The sequence below is a fragment of the Cucumis melo genome, chromosome 3, assembly GCF_025177605.1.
Source record: "Cucumis melo cultivar AY chromosome 3, USDA_Cmelo_AY_1.0, whole genome shotgun sequence".
NCBI classification, from domain to species: domain Eukaryota; kingdom Viridiplantae; phylum Streptophyta; class Magnoliopsida; order Cucurbitales; family Cucurbitaceae; genus Cucumis; species Cucumis melo.
In genome coordinates, this window is record NC_066859.1 from 5,997,568 (window position 1) to 6,020,101 (window position 22,534).

At 32.2% G+C, this 22,534-nt stretch overlaps 1 protein-coding gene across 1 annotated transcript; it reads left to right on the forward strand.

Annotated features, from left to right (window-relative positions):
• The first annotated feature begins 216 nt into the window (after positions 1-216).
• Positions 217-3,417, forward strand: LOC103485654 (probable beta-1,4-xylosyltransferase IRX10). The gene is made up of 8 exons (XM_008443340.3): positions 217-732; positions 1,370-1,516; positions 1,657-1,721; positions 1,883-1,952; positions 2,154-2,372; positions 2,543-2,686; positions 2,760-2,895; positions 2,992-3,417. Exons 1-8 carry the CDS (start codon positions 367-369, stop codon positions 3,219-3,221), a joined length of 1,377 nt encoding a protein of 458 aa, XP_008441562.1. The 5' UTR covers positions 217-366; the 3' UTR covers positions 3,222-3,417.
• The last annotated feature ends 19,117 nt before the right edge of the window (positions 3,418-22,534 follow it).

The following is a 22,534-nucleotide window of genomic DNA, read 5'->3' on the forward strand; positions in this document are numbered from 1 at the left end:
TTTGTTCATTTAATTATTATATTTGTAGCTGTCCCTAATATATATTATATAAATAATAGATATGTCTACTCAATTGAAAATAATAAAATGTTGTAATGTTAATTTAAACTTATTTTATTTATTTATGATCTTTTCCAAAAAAAAAAAAGAAAAGAAAAATATCTAATTTACGTATATTTTCGTAATATTAAGAGTTGGATATTCTAAATTTGCTTGGGCGAGCCTTCACTAATGAACTTGTAATAAACATAAGCAAAAGAGAAGTTTGAAGGAGAAAAGGAAGGAAAGAAAAACCCCTTCAAAATTTCTAAATTTCGGTCGTCCATGAGAGGGAAGAGACAGCGAGAGTGAGTAAGAAGCCGAAGAATGGCAAGTGTGAACAACAAAGGGAGACCATTCGGAGCTCACCATAATCCTCCGCTTTGCACTAGGTCGCATCAGATCGGGGCTTTGCTTCTAGTTTGCACCACCTTCTTCCTTACCCGTGCACTCGATCGACTGCTTGTTCCCTCCTCCCACAACCCCTTCGATGGATTCCGTCAACCCCACTATGCCGTCCAATCGAACGACGATGGATCCATTTCGTGGCCGGAAAGAGGGTACGGTTCCCATCTCTCTCTCAAGATTTATGTCTACGACGAGACCGAAATTCAGGGGCTCAAAGCTTTGATGTATGGGAGAGACGGGAAGATCACTGCTGCTGCTTGTTTGAAAGGCCAATGGGGGACTCAGGTATTCTTCTGATTATTCCTTTTATACTTTTACATTTATGAAATTGTTTTGTTCTCCCTCTATTGAGATTATTTCTTGTTTAGCGCCTGCAAACTCCACTGTGTTCATTGTATAAATGCTTATAGGCTTAATTTCGATGTTAATTTTCCTGGATACAGCGATAACTTAAGCTGTGCCTATTACTTGTGGATGTTCTTTGTTTATCATTTCGACGTAATGCTTTGTTTGGCTCTCATTGGGCACAGATTGCATAATCTAACATGAACACTGTACAAACGTTTAATTTCGCATATTACCTTCAACATTTAGAGTTATTGCAAGGTTCTTAAGTTTTTCTGGTCCAATGTCATCTTGTTTATCCGTGCAAACTATGGAAAAAGGGGAACTGAATGATTTATGAGATTCATTTAGATCTGGCATTAGATTGATTGTCTTTTAGGTTACTCTTTGGGCTTCTACAAATTTCCCCCTTTTAATCTGCAGTCTGGAGGCTTTTCTGTGAGCTATCCGGCTTGTTGAAAAGGGCACCCAGTCACAGTTTCCTCTTACTTAACTAATTTTTGTTCTATACCTATACCAAAATCTTCTGTAGACCTTCTCATTGATTATCTCTGGCACAACGATTGGTTGGTTGTAGGTGAAGATTCACAGGTTGCTTCTACAGTCAAGATTTCGGACAAGAAAGAAAGAAGAGGCAGATTTTTTCTTTGTGCCTGCTTATGTTAAATGTGTTAGGATGCTAGGTGGTCTCAATGACAAGGAGATTAACGAAGCTTATATACAGGTGCAGTCCCCTCTCATTTTTGCTTGATATTGCAAGGTATAGGGTAAAACAGTTACGTTATCTTCGCTATGGTTCCTGTAGTTATGGGTGTTGAAAAAGCTAATATTTTGCATATTGTGCTAATTTTGCCCACTCATTAGGTTTTAGGTCAAATGCCGTATTTCAGGCTCTCAGGGGGTCGTGACCACATATTTGTTTTCCCAAGGTATAGGTTCTTGTTCAGTTTTGATGGTTTGTTCTAATTTCACATTGAGCAAGAATAGAATAGAATATTTTTGGATGATTATTGGAGCATATTTTTGTGTGCGAATTTTGAAAGTATCCCTTCCAACTTTCACTACTTACACTTTTGCTACCCAATCGCAGTGGTGCAGGAGCTCACTTATTTAAATCTTGGGCGACTTACATAAACCGTTCCATAATTCTTACTCCTGAGGTATAAAAAATTTCATAAGTTATCATTGTGCTTCAGATACTGATTTTTTACCTGATTCATTTGGAACTATTGTGCTAACAATTTCAACACTCCGGTTTGTTCTGCTTGGATGGTTCTTAAGCCTTATATTAACTTCAACTTTTTTGACTTCTCTTATAGCTTTTTAAAATAATAATAAGTGTTTTTTCTGTGTTAGTATAGGGTGATCGGACAGATAAGAAAGATTTTAGTGCTTTCAATACATGGAAAGATATCATCATTCCTGGCAATGTTGATGATGGAATGACTTCACATGGAAATAAAATAGTCCAGCCTTTGCCTTTGTCTAAAAGGAAGCACTTGGCAAACTATTTAGGACGTGATCAAGGAAAAGTTGGTCGTCTAAAGTTGATAGAACTTGCAAAACAATTTCCTGAAAAGGTACGTTATTTTCATCAACTTGTCTCATTTTCTGAATGAAGCCTCACAAATATGGTGTCTCATTTTCCAAATGAAGCCTCACACATATGGTGATATGAAAACTTTTATCTCTTGTCATTTAATATTGAGAAATACATATATATAACAAATGTTTATGATATCCCAAACAGTTGGAGTCTCCAGTTTTGAAGTTCAGTGGTCCTGACAAATTGGGAAAGTTGGAGTATTTTGAGCACCTGCGCAACGCTAAGTTCTGTCTTGCTCCTCGTGGAGAATCATCTTGGACACTTCGTTTTTATGAGTCATTTTTTGTGGTATGTCTCTACACACATTAAGCTGGCAAGAGGAATTGGTAATACAGATAATATCATGCTCTTATCTCTACAGGAGTGTGTACCAGTTATACTATCGGACCAAGTTGAATTGCCTTTCCAGAATGTAATTGACTACTCCCAGATCTCAATAAAATGGCCATCAAGCGAAATAGGCCCTCAACTGTTGGAGTACCTTGAGTCAATTCCAGGTTAATTCACTCACCAATTACATCTTGTTCCACATGATATTGTCTTAAAACTTATGCCCGGCCTCGAACCTCCACTCTCTCTTTTTCCCCTTGCAGATGAGACCATAGATAAGATGATAGCGCGAGGTAGACGAGTTAGGTGCCTATGGGTTTATGCCTCAGATTCAGAACCTTGCTCTACCATGCAAGGAATTCTATGGGAACTTCAGAGGAAAGTTCGGCAGTTTCACCAGTCAACTGAAACATTTTGGTTGCACAATGGATCTTTTGTAAATAGACAATTGGTTGAATTCTCAAAGTGGAAGCCTCCAATGCCTTTGCCTTGACATAACATAACACTCAGATGGCACCCATTTTGCTGCCTTTTATTCTTTTTGCTTATCAATATAGTATGAAAGTTTGTATTCCATATTTTAGAATTGTAAAGTGATGTTCTATAACGTTCAGAGAAAAGCTTATATTGAGGATGAATAGTTAATGTAATTTGATATGTAATTTTTTTACAGAAGTATTTGCTAGTTCTATTCGAATGTCATCTTTTTGACATGATTATTAGAAATAACATAGGATGTTTCTTTTTTTTGAGACTAATAGAGCATAGAATTGAACCATCCATTTTGAAATGATAATTTGTGCTTTCTTCAGTATTATACTCAGATCAACAAAAGCAGAGTATAAAATTGCACCATCAACTTTTGAATGGAGGATTCTGATGATGTTTGTTGGAGTTAAGAACATGAATCATGTGACCCAGCGCCATCAGTCTTAGATTGTATCCGCTCCTATAACTGCTGGTACATTCTTTGTCACACATTTTGTTACGGTGTGATTTTGCACAAACATTCTGGAATAGAATAAAAAATACTTTCAAGTATCACCTAATTAATTTTGCACAAACATTCTGGAATGGAATAAAAAATGTTTTTCAAGTTTCACCTAGTCCTCCCAAATGATCTCGTTGCCTTTTTGAATGCGCTGCTCATTGATCTATCCCTTCAAGAAGAACAAGGAGTTTTTATAGCATTTTATCATCAAAGCCGACCTATGGTTCTTGTCGATTGGAGTTTGTCTGACGGATGACCTAAAAATTGGGCAAAAAATTTCAAATGTCTCGGTTTTTTTTTTTGGAAATGTTGAATGACTCTATGCTGGCATCTAATTTGGGTGAAATTACAAAAAATACTCTCTTGCACGCGGAAAAGAATCTCAGTCTTCCTCTCATTCTCTCTACCTTCACTCTTGCTCAATCTCGGTCTTAGCCATTCTCGCTCTCACTCAGTCTTGGTAACTCTCGATCTTTCTCAGTTAGTCTTAATCTTAGTCTCGTTCTTAGTATTGCTCACCGAAGTTGGTCGCATCGGAGCAGCTTGCGAGGATTTTTCGTGCCAAAGAGAAGAGGAAGAAGGCGTGCGTTAGAGAAGAAGTCGTGCGCTAGAGTAGAAGTCGAAGAAGAAGACGCAGAGGAAGAAAAAAAATAGGAGAAAAACGTGCGTCGGAGAAGAAAAGAAAAACAAAAGAGCAATACCATAACTTCACGTGATCATAACATCAGCAAAGGGACATTTCTCATTTTTTTTAAAAACGGGATCATTTGTTTTTGGATCTTTAAAATATGTTTTTTAGGCAATTGTGTCATGTGGATTGGATGCTTTAATAAGAAAACGAACTTTGTATATATGTATGTGTTTTCTATCAACTTTTGTATAACTCTTTCTTGATGTAAATTCACTCCCTATTTTTGTGATTACAATCTTAATTAATAATCTCACAATGGAAAAGCATTATGTAATCTATCATAGCACTTGCTGTCCTCGATGAAATTCTAATTAATATTATTTCTCATTAGAAAAAATTATACTGGGATCAACAATAACATTGAAAATTCACATCAATAGCATATATAAGACGTGAAACATTTGATGTGGAAAGTGGACTTAGACTCTTCCTTGGCTTAATTCTTATGTGGATTGATATTATATAGGTCTTAGTCTTCAAGATTACATCAACACGACATGTATTTGAATGGCCTACTTGGGGGAGGTTTTGAAATAGAGACTTATTTGATGTGGACACGAAATCCTCTTCGAACATTATTTAAAAAAAAACACAAATCCAATAAGGTGCAAATTATAGCTCAATTCTGTAGCAACCCCATGTCAAATCTTGATATTTGGAAATGACACATTAATCAATTCACACCATAAGCCAAACCCCATCATCTCAATAACATATATTTTAAAAGATCAGTTACCATGAAGGGATACCCTTGAAAATACCCAAGGATTGAAACCTTACTCCGTGACAAATAACTGAAACCATAATTGATTAAAGAAATGTCTCTAAGTTTGAGATATTTTGGAAAAAAAACGACATTCTATGCCAACTCATTTGAATTGGCATTATTATGTTCTCCAATCAAATATTGAAGAGAGTGAAAAGCAAAAAAAGGTGGCATATATTATCTCGTGATATTCTGTTCCATATTTTATGTATCATAGCAGCAGAATAAGAACAAAAAACAGAAACACACGTAAAGAAGCTGTATAGTTCCGACAAGACAAGAAGGAATCAAATTTTCAGATAATCAAAACCCCTTTAAAACTGCCTAAGAACCCGTGCCATTATATGTGGACATTTTTATAAGCAGAGTACGACGCCGTTCTAGAGAAGATTTTTAGAGACGCAACCTTTCGGTAAAAGAGAGAGCAAATTTCATTTTGATGAAAAACAGTGACGGTTTCCTTTTCCATTGTCTTTTACTGCAAAAAACCATTTCGGAAGTTTTAAAACTGAAAAAGTGCACATGGTTAAAGATATTATGAGATTTGATATATGAAGAATGACAGTTATTTTTTTACTGGTATGGATTTTTGTTTGTCCCCGTCAATTATTACAGATGATTTCGAACAAAAAGTAACGAGTCTTGTCGATGAATCTTATTTGAGAGTACTCGAGATGCATCAAACAAGTAGAGCCTTATCAAATCACATAGATTGGATTTGGATGGAGAGTAGACCTATTGAATTAGATAGACTGATAGGATTTGATAGGATTCGAGGAGTATGTCTTTTTTTAATAGGAGGGAATCAAGGGTGTGACAGTGGTAACACAAAGTTAGTTCTCAATGATATCTATGTGTTACGAAACCGATAATCAAAGGTAAAGAATCGACATAGACATACATGATTCACTAATTATATGTTTATGGACAGAAGTTTAGTAGAGAAAAATGAAAATAATTTTATTATTAGAGAAAAAATGTTTAGATTTTATATTAAAGAGTTTCTAAAGAGATGTCTTCTTTTAAACTCGAGGACTAAAATCATAAATAATATAAATATCACAGATACGAGTCTCATATTTGGTCATTCAAAATGCAATATTTTAAAGAGTTTTTCTACATCACGATTGTGTTCTATCAAATTTGATAAGACTCATATAATGAGTTGAGAGTAGACAAACCGAAAAAAATTCAAGAGGATACATTGTTCGAGAAGTAAATTGTTAGGTGCAAACAAAACTGATTAAAGAATAGAGATGGAACAAATTTTTGTGTTATAGACAAAATGCTGTTTGAAATCTCTTATAATATATACTATCATATGAATGAGTCAAGTGGAAGGTTTCGTCCTTATACAAAGTGCTAGAAGAGACCAAAAGTAGATACAGACGCAGAATTTTGGCCTTTCGAAAGTTTGGATATTATGATTAAGAATACAAATTTTAGTTTCCCCTACTCTACTATACTATGAATGAATTAAGTAATTAATTATATATAGTATTTAAAAAAACAAAAAAAGAAAAACAAAAACAAAAAGAAAGACAAAAATAAAACAATCACATCAAGCAGGTATTTGGAATTTGTTCATTGATTATAGGGATGTGTGATTTCCTTGTCCATAAAAAAACCTAGAAAGAAAAAACTTGTAAGATTTGTGGGTTTCTATTTCACTATTTGGGGCTATGTTATTCCATGCCCATCAACGTAAGTTCCTTAATTAATGCACACTTTACCTATCCCTTAGGTCACCCACCCCTTAATTAATGCTTCTCGTTGAATATAAAATATTTATTCATTTTACATAATACAGGAAATACTATTTAATATTTATTCAACAAATGAAAATGGATATCACGTCCCAGCTACAAGAACCATCTTTAATGTTTAGATTGATGTGATTTTTGAAGTTTTGAAGTTGGATCAGTTTAATATATGCGCAAAAGTAAGTATATATATAATCTAGATAGTGTTTGGAGAAATAGGTTTGAATTTGAATTTATGTAATATATGTATTTGATTTCTCGATTGGATTTGCAATGTAACGTGTTAAAATAAGTGGAGAATGGAAAAAACTATTGCATTACAGAAAGTACTGAAGACAAGATTTTACTTTGGTCGAACAAACATATGAATAAACCAACAATGATCCAAACGTGAGGTGTCTTCTAAGATGTATAGAATAATGACATTACCAAAATTTTAAAATCTCATTTAATAAATATGTATTATGTTTTTAGTTTTCTGTTTTTGAAATATGTATTGGTTTCTCACAAATTTCTTCTCTATCGCTTTTTGAAATATTTAAAATTTTAGTTAAACTGTTTTTTTAAAAACAAGATTTTTAAAATTATTATTTTTAACTTTTAATATTTAATTTAACATTTTAAAACATCAATTGGAATTGTAGACAATGTAACCTAGAACTCTAGAAGTGAAAATATGATTTTAATAAGTGTAGTATTTGTTTGGTAAGAAAAATTTGGAAACAAAAAGTTGAAAAGAAGCCATGAACATAAATTTCTATTTCATGTTTTCAAATATATATTTGGTGAAGTTGATTCATAAACTAAATTCTAATTTAAATAATTTTTTTAAATTATCTTATACACCATACTTTGATACTTATAAATCGTTAATAATTAATTGTACTTATTAGAAAAATATTATTAATAAATACGTTGTAGGTTAAAATAATGGTATAATTTTTATTTTGTAATATTATATAATTTATAATGTATTACATAATATATATTTTAATTTCTAAAAAATGACTTAAGTTTACAACATCACATAAAATATTTCTAAATGGTTTTTCTTTATTCAATATAATTATAGTTTTAGTTTAAAATCAAAATTTCAATAAATAAAACATACAAAAATGTTGTTTTTAGAATTTACAGTATTTTGAATCACAAAATTTAGAAATAGTTTTTAAAATTAGAATAGTCGTCTTGACAAATACATATTTAATAAACTCAGTGTATTTAAAACCATAAAATAAATATTGGATTCACAACAAAGTATGGTAAAGTATGCTCTTAAAGACCTTATTTGGTAATAATTTTTTATTTTTGGTTTTTAAAAATTAAATCTATTATCTTACCATTTCTCTCAATAGTTTACATTAAATAAAATCGTTCGGTTCTTAGAAATGTTTAAAAAAAAAAAACCAAGTTTTATAATTTTTTTTTGGATAGTTTTTAGAACTTGGAGTGGTTTTTAAAATCAATGGTAAAAACTAGATGACAAAATTGGAAAGGGTGTTTATAGACTTTAAGTTTCAAAATCTAAAATCCAAAATCCAAATGATTACCAAATGTATCTAAATAGTAATTCATCTTAGTCTAAATAATTTGATAGATACTAGATATTGTCTATACTAATAAGAGCATTTTTTTTTTCTTTCTTTCCTCTAGTACTTCATTCACATGAAACTTGCATAAGTTAAATATTTTAGAATTTGTACGAGACCAATGGATTTCAAAACCCGGCATGCTTTACAAAATCTAAGTAAGGACAAAATATAGGAAATGTAAATGTAGAAAAAGTATTGGTTGACATAATTTTAGAAAACAAAAAACCAAATAGTTATCAAACGAGATGTGAATTATACAATTGTTCGATGTACTTTTTATAAATAACTGAAAGACATTCAATTACTATCTATAATTTTTTCCTTTTTGAGACAGTTCATTCACTTAAAACTTACCTTAGTTGAACATCTAAAGATTTTCTTTTAAGAAAGTGATACTAAATAAAATAAAACACAACGAAGAAACTCGTCGTAGTTAAAAACAATCAAAGACATATAGGTGTTTGATGGGAGGAGAGAAATGGATTAAAATGGTGTACCGAAAGCAAATATTTAGGCAATGAATTTCATCCACAAATGCAAGCAAAGCACTACACAAACATTAATGCTTGAGGTTTCTTCATGTGGCCAAACCTTGTTTGTGATTTTTAAGCTTCCAAAAGAGTCCTGTCTGCTAGGGCATCATTATATTATGCCTTAAAAAAAGCCTCATTCATATCCCACTTCATCACTTTGATAGCTCCATTTTCTTCATCCTATAATTACTTTACTTCAATAATTATTTCCTTTTAGGTTATATATCAAACAACTTGCATTTATATATTTTATATATGTGTAATTAATATATATAATTTAAATATAACACATCCCCATGTTCGGTGAGCCATCAGTTGCAACCGAAATAATTGACTCAACTGATCTTTTTATTTTTATTTTTATTTAGTTTCTTTTCACTAAATCGAAAGATGTCAATGGTTTTAATTGTACAAACATAATGCTTCAAGATCATTCTACTTTTGATCATGATTGATAGTTTATTAATTAACTTTGACATTAATTTTCATGTTTATTAAGTCAGTATATTAGTTGGATTTTAATTTCGATAAAATGACGTAAATGAAGTTAGACCAACTTACACTGTTTAAAATAAAAACCAAATATTATCAAGAGTAACTACCATTCATGACATTCCATTAGGTACATAATAAAAAAGACCATACCGATTTTATTTCTTAATTAATCATATGAATGCATATAATATTCCATACCTACGGAGTAAAAAACACATGCGTCAACATATGTTTTTTACGTCTAAAATGTTTTACTTAGCTCGTATGTAAATAATCAATCTACATCAATAGTGCTATTAAACACTGTTGGATATATGTGTATATAGTTGAAAGAAAGTGAATGTGGGTGAATATGGAAACATAAAAATTGATTTAATCGTAAAAATTAAATTAAATTGTGAAATTGTGAAATTGTTATTATTATTTTGAAAACAGAAACCACAGAAACCCCAAGAAAGCAGGAATCACCCAAAATCCTCACCAAAGAGAGCCAAGGAAAACCACGAAGGAATCCATCACTAACCCTCCTGTCACCTCCATCACAGCAAGAAGAAGAGGGAGAAACAAAAACAACGCCCCAAACCACGAAACAAAAGAGATGGCCGAGTGAGATGGTGAGCCACGCCATGTGCAAGCCGCGGGCACCAACAAGAATCTGACACCCTACTAGCCCGAGCCCATCCCTCAATCTTACCCACAAAGACACTCGTCTCAAAAAAGTCATGATTACAATGATGCTTTGATACAAAATCAAAGTCTCCATTACAATGGACGAGTTATATTTGATTCAATTTTTATGTTTATTTGTATTATTTGTTTTGTATATATGGGAGTATTACTAAAGTTATTTGACTACAAATGACAACTTTGTTTTTTGTTTGTAGCATTTCTTTTCAAAATTTAAGAGTTTTCTTTTCATTCTTTTCCGTTGTTCTTGTGTTGAGTTGAGAGCTAAGTGTCAAGAGTTTTGCCAGATGATCTAAGTAGTTTGACTAAGTTTTACTGGAGTTAATTATTGTATTTTTATGAGACAATAGTCGTTGTAGTCTACTCGCAAGCTCGTGCAAAATGAATAATTGTTTTCATGACAACATTTATCATAAATGTGTCTCGACTAAGTTTTGGTATATAAAGTTTTTTTGAAGTTTTTTAAGTCTCGATTATTTTCATATCTAAAGTCTTGTTACATGATGTGACTTCTAAATATTATACATTGAGTGTATTATTTTCAGTGTAATTAGTTTGTTCGTCTATTCATTTTAAATTATATTCAAAGTTTCTTCTGAAAAAAATATCTATATAAATTAAAATTTAAAAATTACAATTATCTTAGACATTTTTACAGTATTATAAAATTCACAAAACATAAAATTTTTGTTTTGGTACAAATAGTATCATTTCAATAAATACTAACATTAGATTAATATTAACATGGATTTTTGGTAGTGGAGAAGAGAGTCCTAGAAGGCCTAGAACTATCAATCCAAGAATAGACATGAACCTAATGGCACATGTTCTAGTAAAAGAGAATCAAAGATTTAGGCAACATGAACATGTAATCTTCCAAAAAAGTGAAGCCATAGATTCTACCACTACATTTGAAAACTTGTTGTTTTCTAATTGGCAACTCCCAAAATTTGCACCCACTATAATTTTAATTCACACTACTTTTATAAATTAAATTTATTTATAATTAAGAGTAAAAAAAAGAAGTTTTTTCTTAAGGAAAAAAAAGACAAAATTAACAAATTATTTACTTTTTTCGAGAACAAACCACAGTAAGACAAAATTTATTATATTCAATTTTTTTTATGAAATGTAAATATTTTGTCAAATATTCTATTCTTTGACAATTTTCCTTTCAAAATAATCCAATGTAGTACTTAATTTTTTCCAAATAATTCAATAATAATTAAGACTCACCACTTTGTGTAACTTAATTTTTTTCAAATAATTCAGCAATAATTAAGACTCAAAATTTTGAGTTAAGATGTGTGAGTAAATTTTGAATTGTTTTCCTTCAAATATGTCTAATGGATTTGATAAATTTGACAAAGGTCAAGTTATTTCTAAAAACATTTCTTCAAGTTGGAATATGTTTTATCAAATGGTCCATGTTAAAGGAATGGATAGTTTAAAATAGATGGTAAATTGAGCAAGAGGTATTTTTGTAATTTTTTTTTTTGTTTTTTTATATCTAGGAGAAAGAAAGGTCAAAGTTGCATTCAAAATAAAAGTGCTTGAATGAATTTGTGATCATCTTCTTCTCATTGCAATTTAAACAAGTTTAATAAATTTTAGGTTCTGTTTCGAAGACAGGTGCGATCGTCATCTATAGTAAGTTTAGTAATGTTCAAGTCAATCTCGATCATTGAAGAGTAAAAATTGGATCAGTTAACTCTATGAAATATTTTTAAAAATTTTTGATTTGGAATCTTTCCAAATCGACATAATCAACCCCTCTTATTCTCTGACTAACTGATTCGATCAACTCAGTTTTTTTGATCTATCATGTTGATCCTATTTAAATTTTTTAAATTTTTATAGATTCTTTGCTTCATCTATTTTATAAATGTGTATTAGATAACTAACTTAAATAATTTTTACTATTGAAGCTGTTTGGAACTTCATTCTTTTATCTTTCATATTTTTTTAGGTTTATATATATATATATAAAACTATATCTCACCGGATATTTTAAATACAAACTTTCTAATTTTCACATATTTAATTTCAACTTTAATAATTCAACTTTGTGCCTCTATTTAAGTGCTATAGGAACAATCTTTTTGGCCTTTTAAACAAAAATGTAATGGTTTGGTTCATGAGTAGGCCAAACCAATTTAAGAAAGAAGATAAATCTCGTAATTTCTAATACTTTCATATATTTAACTTTTAATTTTAACTTTAAAAATGTCGTAACTTGACCATGGGGCTAGCCGCCGAGCAACTAACGTTTCTTTTAGAAGCCACTTAAAATAAATGATTTTGGAGTCGCCATCAACCATATTAGAGATCTTATTCATCACCTGATTAAAATAGATGTTGGTCTACATAAATTCATATATAAAAATAATTATCAAATTTTAACTATTATTATTCAATTAAAAAAATTAAAAATATTATTTTACTGTGTTCTTAAATGTCCTAGGTTTAATAGCTCTCATTTTAGAGGAAATAATAATTATAATTGTAACGACCCAACTCTTTATACTAAGCTGAGGTCGTTACTAAGGAGAAACAATGACAAGAGGCGCTTTTTGAAACGAGGGAAGAATAAATTTTCATTAAAAACGGAATATTAAAACACTGAAACATAAACGCGGAAGCAAAACTGAGTCCCCATATGGCATGTCACGGATCCTTCTTTGTCGCTCGCCAGCTTTCCTCTACCTTTACCTTCGCCTGAAATGTTAAACATAGAAAGAGTGAGTATAAACATATACTCAGTAAGGGACCTACTACTAGTCCCGCTAGGTGTCTGTTAACTTCCCATTAGAGTCCTGAAAATGGTACCCAATCTCTGGCACGTTCCCGAACACGTGCAACATGCGCTCCCGTAGGAACGAAAATCTGGTCTTCGGTGTCCCGATGGAGCACCTAGGACATTCTGGTCTGTAGTGAACCCGGGGGTAACACTAAGACAATCGGGATGCGAGGACCCCGTCGAATCACTCGAATCATATCTATATCCATGCTAGACTGGCGTCCCGTCGGACCACACAGTCCTAAATAGGTGGTGATCCCGAAGGACACCCATGCAGGTACGACTCTAATAGACAAAGTTAACAGAACACCCTATCCATAGCATGTAGCATAACATAACATCATAACATGGCATGAGTATTAATCTTAACGTCCTTAATCATGTGATTAATATATCATGCATTAACAATCATCAACAGTCATCAACAACATACTACCGGTCATTAACATAACATCAGTCATCATCAATCATCAACGTAATAATCTCAGTCATCATCATCAACATCAACTATCATCGTAATCTCAGTATAATCATTATCATCAAATTATGCATTTTAGCTACCATCAATGCATAATCATAATTACATGCGGTCTCTTGAATTCAGTTCGAAGGTCTAGTAGGAGAATCTCTTACCTTGAGATTTTAGCCAAACAAAGGTACTCCTTAGTTGACAGTAAAATTCTCCAATTAACTTGATCCTAATCATAAAAGGAAAACTTAGTATCTTAATTAATGAAATTAGCAATTGGCTAACATCCAAAAATTCTCCCAAATTAATTAACTTTCTAAAAATTGGGGTTGAAACCAATTCAACTTTGATTGAGAAAAATCAAAGATTTGGATCTTAAAAAGTTTAGCCAATTGAACCTTTAAAGAAACCCCAAATAGATCCAAAATTAAATTAATAAAATATTAATTTAATTTCTTTGGCTTACCAAGGTTATTCAAATGAAGGTTGGAAAAATCCTCTTATCCTTGATGAAAAATTCATCACTTTAAATCCTCAAGCTTCCAAAGAGACCAATCTTAACTTCAACTGAGGCGGTGACAGCAGAGGGTTATCTTAGAGAAGAAGATAAAGAACCTTTTTCTTTTTCCTTTATTTCCATCTTAAGCATTCCAATGCTATTTATAGACCCAAATAATAACAATAATAATAATAATTATTATTATTTCCTTTTCCTTTTCCTTTTAGGATATATATATATATATATAATACCAAAAAGATATACATATATCTTTATTCCCATTATCTTTCCTAAATAAATGCCTTAATCTTAGGCATTTATAAACATTAATAATAATAATAATACTTCTTTATTATTATTATTTTTCTCTCACCAAAATCTACAATAAATATATATTTATTTAAACCATTATTCTCTCTTATAAATAAATATATATCTTTTTCGTCCAATCAAATCAACCATCTCTCTCTTTATGGATTATCTTCTTTTCCAAACAAATATAATTATATTCCATCATATAATTAACTTCACTTTTCCATATTATTAATTAAATATATATATCCATATATATATACTCAATTAATTACAATTCCACCAAAACTAATTTTTCCCTCCAAAATCTCAAATTAACTTAAGTCCTCAATTAATTTAATCAATCAAATCTTTTCCAATAAATCACTTATAACTTCCACAACATGAATTGTCTTAAACCAACCATAACAACTTCACTCCATATCAAGATTTATCTTTTTGCAGAATAATTAATTATCATCCACAATAATTAATTATTATTTACCTTTCTTCCAAAATAATTAATTATCTTCTACAATAATTAATTATTATTTATCCTTCTACAAAATAATTAATTATCTTCCACAAAAAAAATTAATTATTATTTATCTTTCTCCAAAATAATTAATTATCTTCCACCATAATTAATTATTATTTATCTTTCTCCAAAATAATTAATTATCTTCCACAATAATTAATTATTGTTTATCTTTCTCCAAAGTAATTATCCTTTTACAAATAATTAATTATTCTTTATCTTTCTCCAAAGTAATTATCCTTTTACAAATAATTAATTATTGTTTATCTTTCTCCAAAATAATTAATTATCCTTTTACAAATAGTTATATTTTCCCAAAATATAATTATTTTACTTTTTCTCCTTTAATAAATATCCTTTCTCCAAAACACAACTATTTTTTCCTTAAATAATTATATTTCAACAAATATAATCATCGTTTCCTTTAACATAATAATTATATATATATTTCCACATATACATATAATTATTCAATCTCCAACAAACTTTCCACCCCACAATTTAATTAAATAACATCCATAATTATTTAATTAAATTCAACTTCAACAACACTAAAAATCCACAACTTTACTTAATTCTCTTAACCTACCATTTAAACAAAAACTTAACAAACACCACGTGCCAAAACCTCTAATTAATTAAATATTCATCCAAGAAATATTTAATTAATTTCAATTCCCACCTAAAACAAATAATTCTCATTAAATGAATTCAAAAGCATCAAATTTTGATCTTTTATATTTTCGCCATCAGTGTTAAGAGAAATTTCATATATTTTCGATCTCACTTTTAAATTGTTATTTAGTGTTGAAATTAAAAAATTTTACTAAAAAACAATTTATCAACCGAAGAATTTTCATGTAAACAATACTAATTCTCAATTTCAGTAGTTAATTGAGGATATGTACCTATACCCAATCATATCTAATATAAAATTCAAACTAAAATATTAATATACAATGCAGAGGGTTGAACTTAACATAAACAAACAAATCTGCAAGATAAATATAGAATTAATCTTTGATGCCCAAAACCAATTCATTTGAATGAGATGAGATTAAAAGAATTAGAATCCGAACCTGAAATATATACAAAATGGAGACAAACAAGATACATTTTTCCCTCTATGAAAATTGGGGGAGAATTGGGAAGGGAAGAAACAGCTTTTTTCGGTAGAAGATTTTATCCTCTATTAAAATATAAAAATATACATAAAAGGAAAGAGAGAGAAAATTCTTTAGATTTCCAATACAGTAAATAAAAAAATCTTCTCACCCAATTTTCCTAATAGTGACATTAATGAAGGTTTCTGTGGATGAAGAACTTTGAGTAGGTAAAATTGGAAAAAAAATAAAAATAAAGGAGAAACTTTAATTTGATATGATTATTCTATAGTTTTATTCTTTTTCCCCCTGTTTTTTAGTTCCAAAAAGAACTCCCTATAGAAAAGGTCTCCCTGTAGGGAAAAAAAGGTATTTTCTTTTCCCCGTAATTAGATAAAGGGAAAAAAAAAAAAAAAAAAAAAGGATCTGTTTATGGAGGCAAGGAAGAAGAACCTGAAAGTGAGGAGAGAGGAGTGGGAATGAGGAGATAGTAGAGGGAAGTTTGGTGGAAAGAGGGTGTGAGAGATATCGTTAGAGTAAAATGGGGAAGGAGAAAATATATGAGATTGAGAGCTTGGAGACATTATAACAAAATGAGAGATTAATTAAAGGGAATCTTTAAAAAATTTAACAAACCCTAAAAGCCCGTATGTACACAATCAAATATAGAAGTGTAAATGGGTTGGGTTGGATTGAGAGACATTGTTTAGACTTCCAATATTTTTGGATATTTTTGGGTAGGGTGGGTTGTCAACCTGAATAACCCGAATCAAGTTTCCAACCAAACCCAATTCAACCCGAAAAAATGGGTTGGATTGTCGGGTTGTATTATTTTTTTTTCTTTTAAATTCTAATGCTTAAAATGCTAATGTCATCGTAAGTCTTGTCATAGTCTTTGGATCCAAATCTTATCCTGTCAATTTTTAACAAGGCAAATAAATCAAACTCATACTAGAACTTTCTTTCAACTAAAAAAGAAAAGTTAAAGTAGCAAAGAACACTCCAAAAGAAACTAAACTCATCGTCCAACAAAAGACTTTGCAAATTCAAAGAAGAAAGCAAAGAAAGCAACATAAATCTTTCACTTCAATCCATCCAAGGTTTCCCCGTAAGCTAACAAATTAAACAAACACCAATTCATACAAATCATCAACAATCAAACAAAAACAAACAAAGGAGAGAATTAATCACCAAAAGATGAAGAAAACGAAGTGATGGGGGTAGATGGTAGAGAAAGGTCAAATTTACGCCAAACCCATAAAGGAAAAAGAAGAAAAAACCAGAGTGAAAATGAATTTGATGGAAGAAAGGAAAGTGTAGTAAGGTTGAAAGAAAAGAGTAGAGGGGTGGTTTTGATGAAGAAACAGAGCACCCTGGAATCAAAAGGTTTGTCTGGAACGACTTTTCCATGGCTGCATTAGAGACAGACAATACAAGGGTATGTTTTTGTTGCCATTGATTTGTCCTTCTTCAGTAGGATCAAAAGAATAAGGCATTTCAACTTCAAAACTACAAAGACCAAGAAAGAAAACAAAGAACTTTCAATTTTCTTTATTTCTCTCAAAACCTACGTAGATTTTTCCTTGAAATAAGACGAACAAGACAAGGAGACGGAGAACGAAGAAGAGAGATTTCTCCTCGTAGCCGTTCGAAAAGCAAAGAAGACGAAGAAGACAAGGAGACGGAGAACGGAGAAGAGGTTACACTGGGAACAAAGAAGAGATTGAGATGAGGGAGACGAAGAAGACGAACAGAGGAGAACGGAGAAGATGAGGACTAAAGGAGATGACAAGGATTGAAGGAGAAGACGATGATGAGGAGAACGGAGAATAGAGAAGATGAATCGACCGAAGGAGAGGAAAAAGACTGAAGAGAGCGGTGCAAAGTTAGAAAAACAAAAACTTAACCTAATTACTTATATTTTAATAAAAAAGTAATAAAATGATATATATATATATATATATTATAATAATAATTCAGGTTGGGTTCGGTTGAATCGAATTTTTCAACCCTCCAACCCGAGACCCAACCCACATTTTAAACCAACCAAACCCAACCCATATAATATGGATTGGGTACTCCGGGTTGTCAGGTTACTCGGGTTATTCTTACACCTCTAATGAAAAATACAAAAATATCTCAATCAACACATGATTAATCGACCACATGGGCACATGAGTAATCTTCTTCTAGATGATCGTGTACTACCATCTAAACGAATGGTATACGATCATTTAGATCATGATATATAGTCGTGTAGTTTTTTTAACGATAGAAAAATACGTCATTTTTAAACGATCGTGTGGACTATAGCAAGCGATCGTTTAATTAAATCATATCCACACGATCATGTTATTCTTTTTAAACGATGGAAAAGGGCTTCAAATCTAAACGATCGTGTTAACCATATTAAATGACCTTGTTGACTATGGTAAGCGATCATTTAGATCATATTAACACGATCATATAGTTTTTTTTTAACGATGAGAAAAAAGCTTCAAATTTAAACGATTATGTTAATAATAATCACTACAAGAATTGGGGGAACTCCCGATGCACATAAACGTCGACGGAAGTGCTAAAAACGTCGGGATACGATTTTTCGATGCAGAAGGTGACGTCGAAAATGTCGTCGAAAGAAATTCGTTAAGTGAACAATTCCTTATGCGTTATGAACAAGGGTTGGGAATAACCTTCTCCCAACGTATACTTTTCCGATGCCACCGATGCGTCAGCAATACGTAATTTCTGATGTCCTCATTGTCGACGTCACCTGTGCGTCGGAAATACTTACTTCTGACATCATGATATCTGATGTCAATAGTGCGTTGAAAAACCTATCCCCGACGTGTTGTGTGCAACATATTCCCGACGTTTGTTGCGTCGGGAATTCCTTTTATATGTATTTTTTAAAAATATGTAATTTTTTTTCTCTAAAATAAACTATAATGTATCAAGTCTCTATTTTGTGAAATATTCACATTCGTTTTGGATTAAATTCAAGGAAATTCAAAATAAAATAATAAATTATGAGATATTATTAATTTAAATAATACAAACAAGTTCAAAAAATATAATAGCTTTCATAATACAAAAAAATATAATGTTCATAATAGAAAAAACACAAAGAAAGTCGTACATCTTCTAACGAGCCTTGTACGCCATTCTACACCCCGAGTCCTACAATGATACAAAAGTGGCTAAGTTTAGTACATATATATCGATATCATCACTTTCGTTTCAAAAACTTTAGAATAATGGAAACATATATACGCCGCAAAGCTAGGGATCATGTGGTGGTCCTTGATGTGCCCGAGTCATGTCTTGTATCAGCTTCCGCATTTGTTCCACTTCTGAAGCTAACGCTTGGTGATTTCTTGTCTGTTCTTCAATCCGTTCAATTCGTTTCAAAGTTTCATCAAGCTTAGCTTGTAAGTGAATCTTTCTTTCTGTGGACTGTGAACATGACGTTGAGGAACTACTCGCACTTGTCGTCTTGCGGGCTTTTGGCTTGGGTTTCCAACCAAGGCCTTTTGAATAGCTTTGTCGTCTACTTAACACCTGATCGCATATTTCATCCTCAGAGAGTGGCTGACTACCCTTTACGGTAGACTGGGACTAGTGTTCCAGCATTTGATTCTACAACAAATTTAAAAACTAATTTAGTAAGTCAAAAATATATTATCAAAGAGGATAATTAATAAGGGCATAAGTGTTGCTTCGATAACTTACACGTGCATCCTCTATGGCCTGCGACACGAACGTCCCGAATCGAACGTGTGTTTCTCATAACAACTCCACACGGTCGACTGGCTCCCCTATTTGCTGAGCAAGCTCATGATATCGTTGTAGAAACGACTTTGACTCGCTGCTATGATTGTAAGGTTTCTTCTATCTAGCAGCCTTATTCGTCCGTGATTGCTCCTGCATGAAAACAATTATGTTGTTTATTTCTTATACATATTAAAATTTGAAATCATAATTAACCATGACAAATGGTTTAATTGTTCATCTGGAATGCACGACTCGTGTAATGGTCACAGAGAAAGTGTCAATCCTCATCACGTCCCACCAATAGGTTTGGTGGGTTGGCACGAGCCTCCTCGGAGTCGCGTACATTTTGAAGTGTCTGTGATAGTCACCCCAAAACACTTTAAAGGTGCTGAGCATCTGATGCTCAACGAACCTATTCATTGCTTGATCATTGAAATCAAGCACAAAAAACTACTACACATTACAAAAATAACACATTAGCTTGGTTAACTTAAATATGTTTCAAATTAAATCCTAAATAGGTAGTGGACTTAATTACTTGGAGGTCAGCCTTGACGACCTCAATGTATACTCTATCAACATCCGCCCACTTAAGACAGCAGATGGAAAACGTATTTCGTACACACACGCCTATCGCCTAGCTGAAGCGAACGACGTAAGCGAACGACGTATGGAGAAATAGGCTTCTCCGCGCCAGGGGCAATCGTCATCGGAATGTGCCCGCTGGCTGCAACGTAGCGCTCCAACTCTAAGAGTCGAGACTGCGCACGTCTCCTAGAACTTGGAGTCGCAGGTGGTTGAGAAGATGACTCTGCTTAATAAATTATAAGAACATATAATATTAGAGAAAAAAACATGAAATAATCCTATGTTAGAATGTATACCATTATTAGAGTCACCTGAATTGTCACTCGCCGACGACGATTCTCCCGTAAGGTTATCTAAATCCTCTGTAAACTTGAGGAACATAGCGTCCGTTTTGAGGAAATTATTACGTGGGTATGACAACGACATAATGCCTGTGGACATAGAAAACAAACATTCAACAAGCAAATACGAACACGTAGCTAGAATTAAAATATATGAACTACATAAATATGTGGGTACATGGTTCGTCACTATAATTCATCGTCGTCGCTTGCATGTGACAAGTGTCCATCCACATCGTCGATGAAGTTGTCAGTGACAGGACACACAACCGATCTTTTAATGATTGTGGGATTAACGTTAGTCCTGCACAAAATGTCATCCTCAATGTGGTCATCCACTCGATGGCTCACAGCGATTTCTAATACATTAAGGTGCTCATTCTCAACATCGTCCACTTCTCGTAAGTCTCATATACGCTTATTCTGGACGACTTGTAAAACTTTCCAATTGCTATCATTTTTAGGTAATCTATGTAAAAAACTTGATGTGCTTGAGTCGCAAAAATTACAGGTTCCTCTGCTTACAAAAAATGGGACGTGTTGAGAGATTTGTACCCTAGTTCAACATGTGTTTTTTGACTTTTGTTTACGTTTGTATCATACCACTGACACTTAAATAGCCATATATTTCTTTCCAACGGATATTGAACGTGCAAGACTTCATCCACAACATCGTAGAAATTATTGTCGCCGCTTCCACTTGCATTGCTTTCACCAATGACAATCAGTCCACTGTTTTGTGTAGTGCATCGGGAATCAAGTTGAGACGTGTGAAATCTCAACACACCCACGATGCATCCATTGTAACAACAAATGTTAAATGATGGTCCCATCGTAAGTGAGAAAAAATCTTGAGATAGATTTTCAGACTCACGAAGTTCTAACACCTGAAATTAATGTGACAACGATTATGGACATTTCACGTGCTTAAATACGTTAGTGCATACATGTCACACTAAAACTTGCTATATACCTATGCTCAAAACCATTCAAGGAATGCCCGTTCATGTATTTTATACAAATCCGTAGCATTTTGAGCATGTCGAAGTATTAGCCTCAAATGTTTCTTGACAGGGATAGGGATGAGTTTAATTTATGTAAAGAAGGTATGTTAAAATATTCTTTCCAACTTACAAAGTATAATTATGATGTCTACTTGCAATCTGTCTAAATCACTTACTCTTATTGTTCTAGCGCACAAGTTACGAAAAAAATTACATAATTCGATAATAGTAGTGTGCACATTTTTTGGTAAGAATGCTCGAATACCAATAGGTAGCAGTCGATGTAATAAAACACAACAATCGTGTGTTTTGAGTCCTGATATCTTCTCCTCTTTCATGCACACATCTCGATATATTGAAACAAATCCATCGTGAAACTTAACTGATTTCAGGAACTTGAAAAACTCAACTAGTTCACTGCTAGTCAACGTGTAGTTCACGTGTGGCTTGACCAATCGGTTACAAACTTCTATAAGATGTAAATCCTTTCTTATCTTCAGATCTTATAGGTCCAACTGAGCATTTGTGGTATCCGTGGTTTTCCCTTCGACGTTCAACAACGTACCAATCAAATTATCACAAATATTCTTCTCAATGTGCATTACGTCAAGTTTGTGATGTAACATTAGTCTCGACCAATAAGGATGAAAAAAATACTTCTCTTCGTCCAATTAAGAGCTCTATTTCTTTTCTTATCCTTTATTGAATGATGTTTACTCATAACTGGAAACTCCAATTGATCTAGCTGGTCCAAGATTTCCTTCCCATTCATCACCACTAGAGGAGTCATACGCTCTATCTTTTCATGTGTCAACTACTTCCACGCCACACGTGGTTCTCTAGAAAATAGTGTTTATGTCCCATGAAAAATATTCTACTTC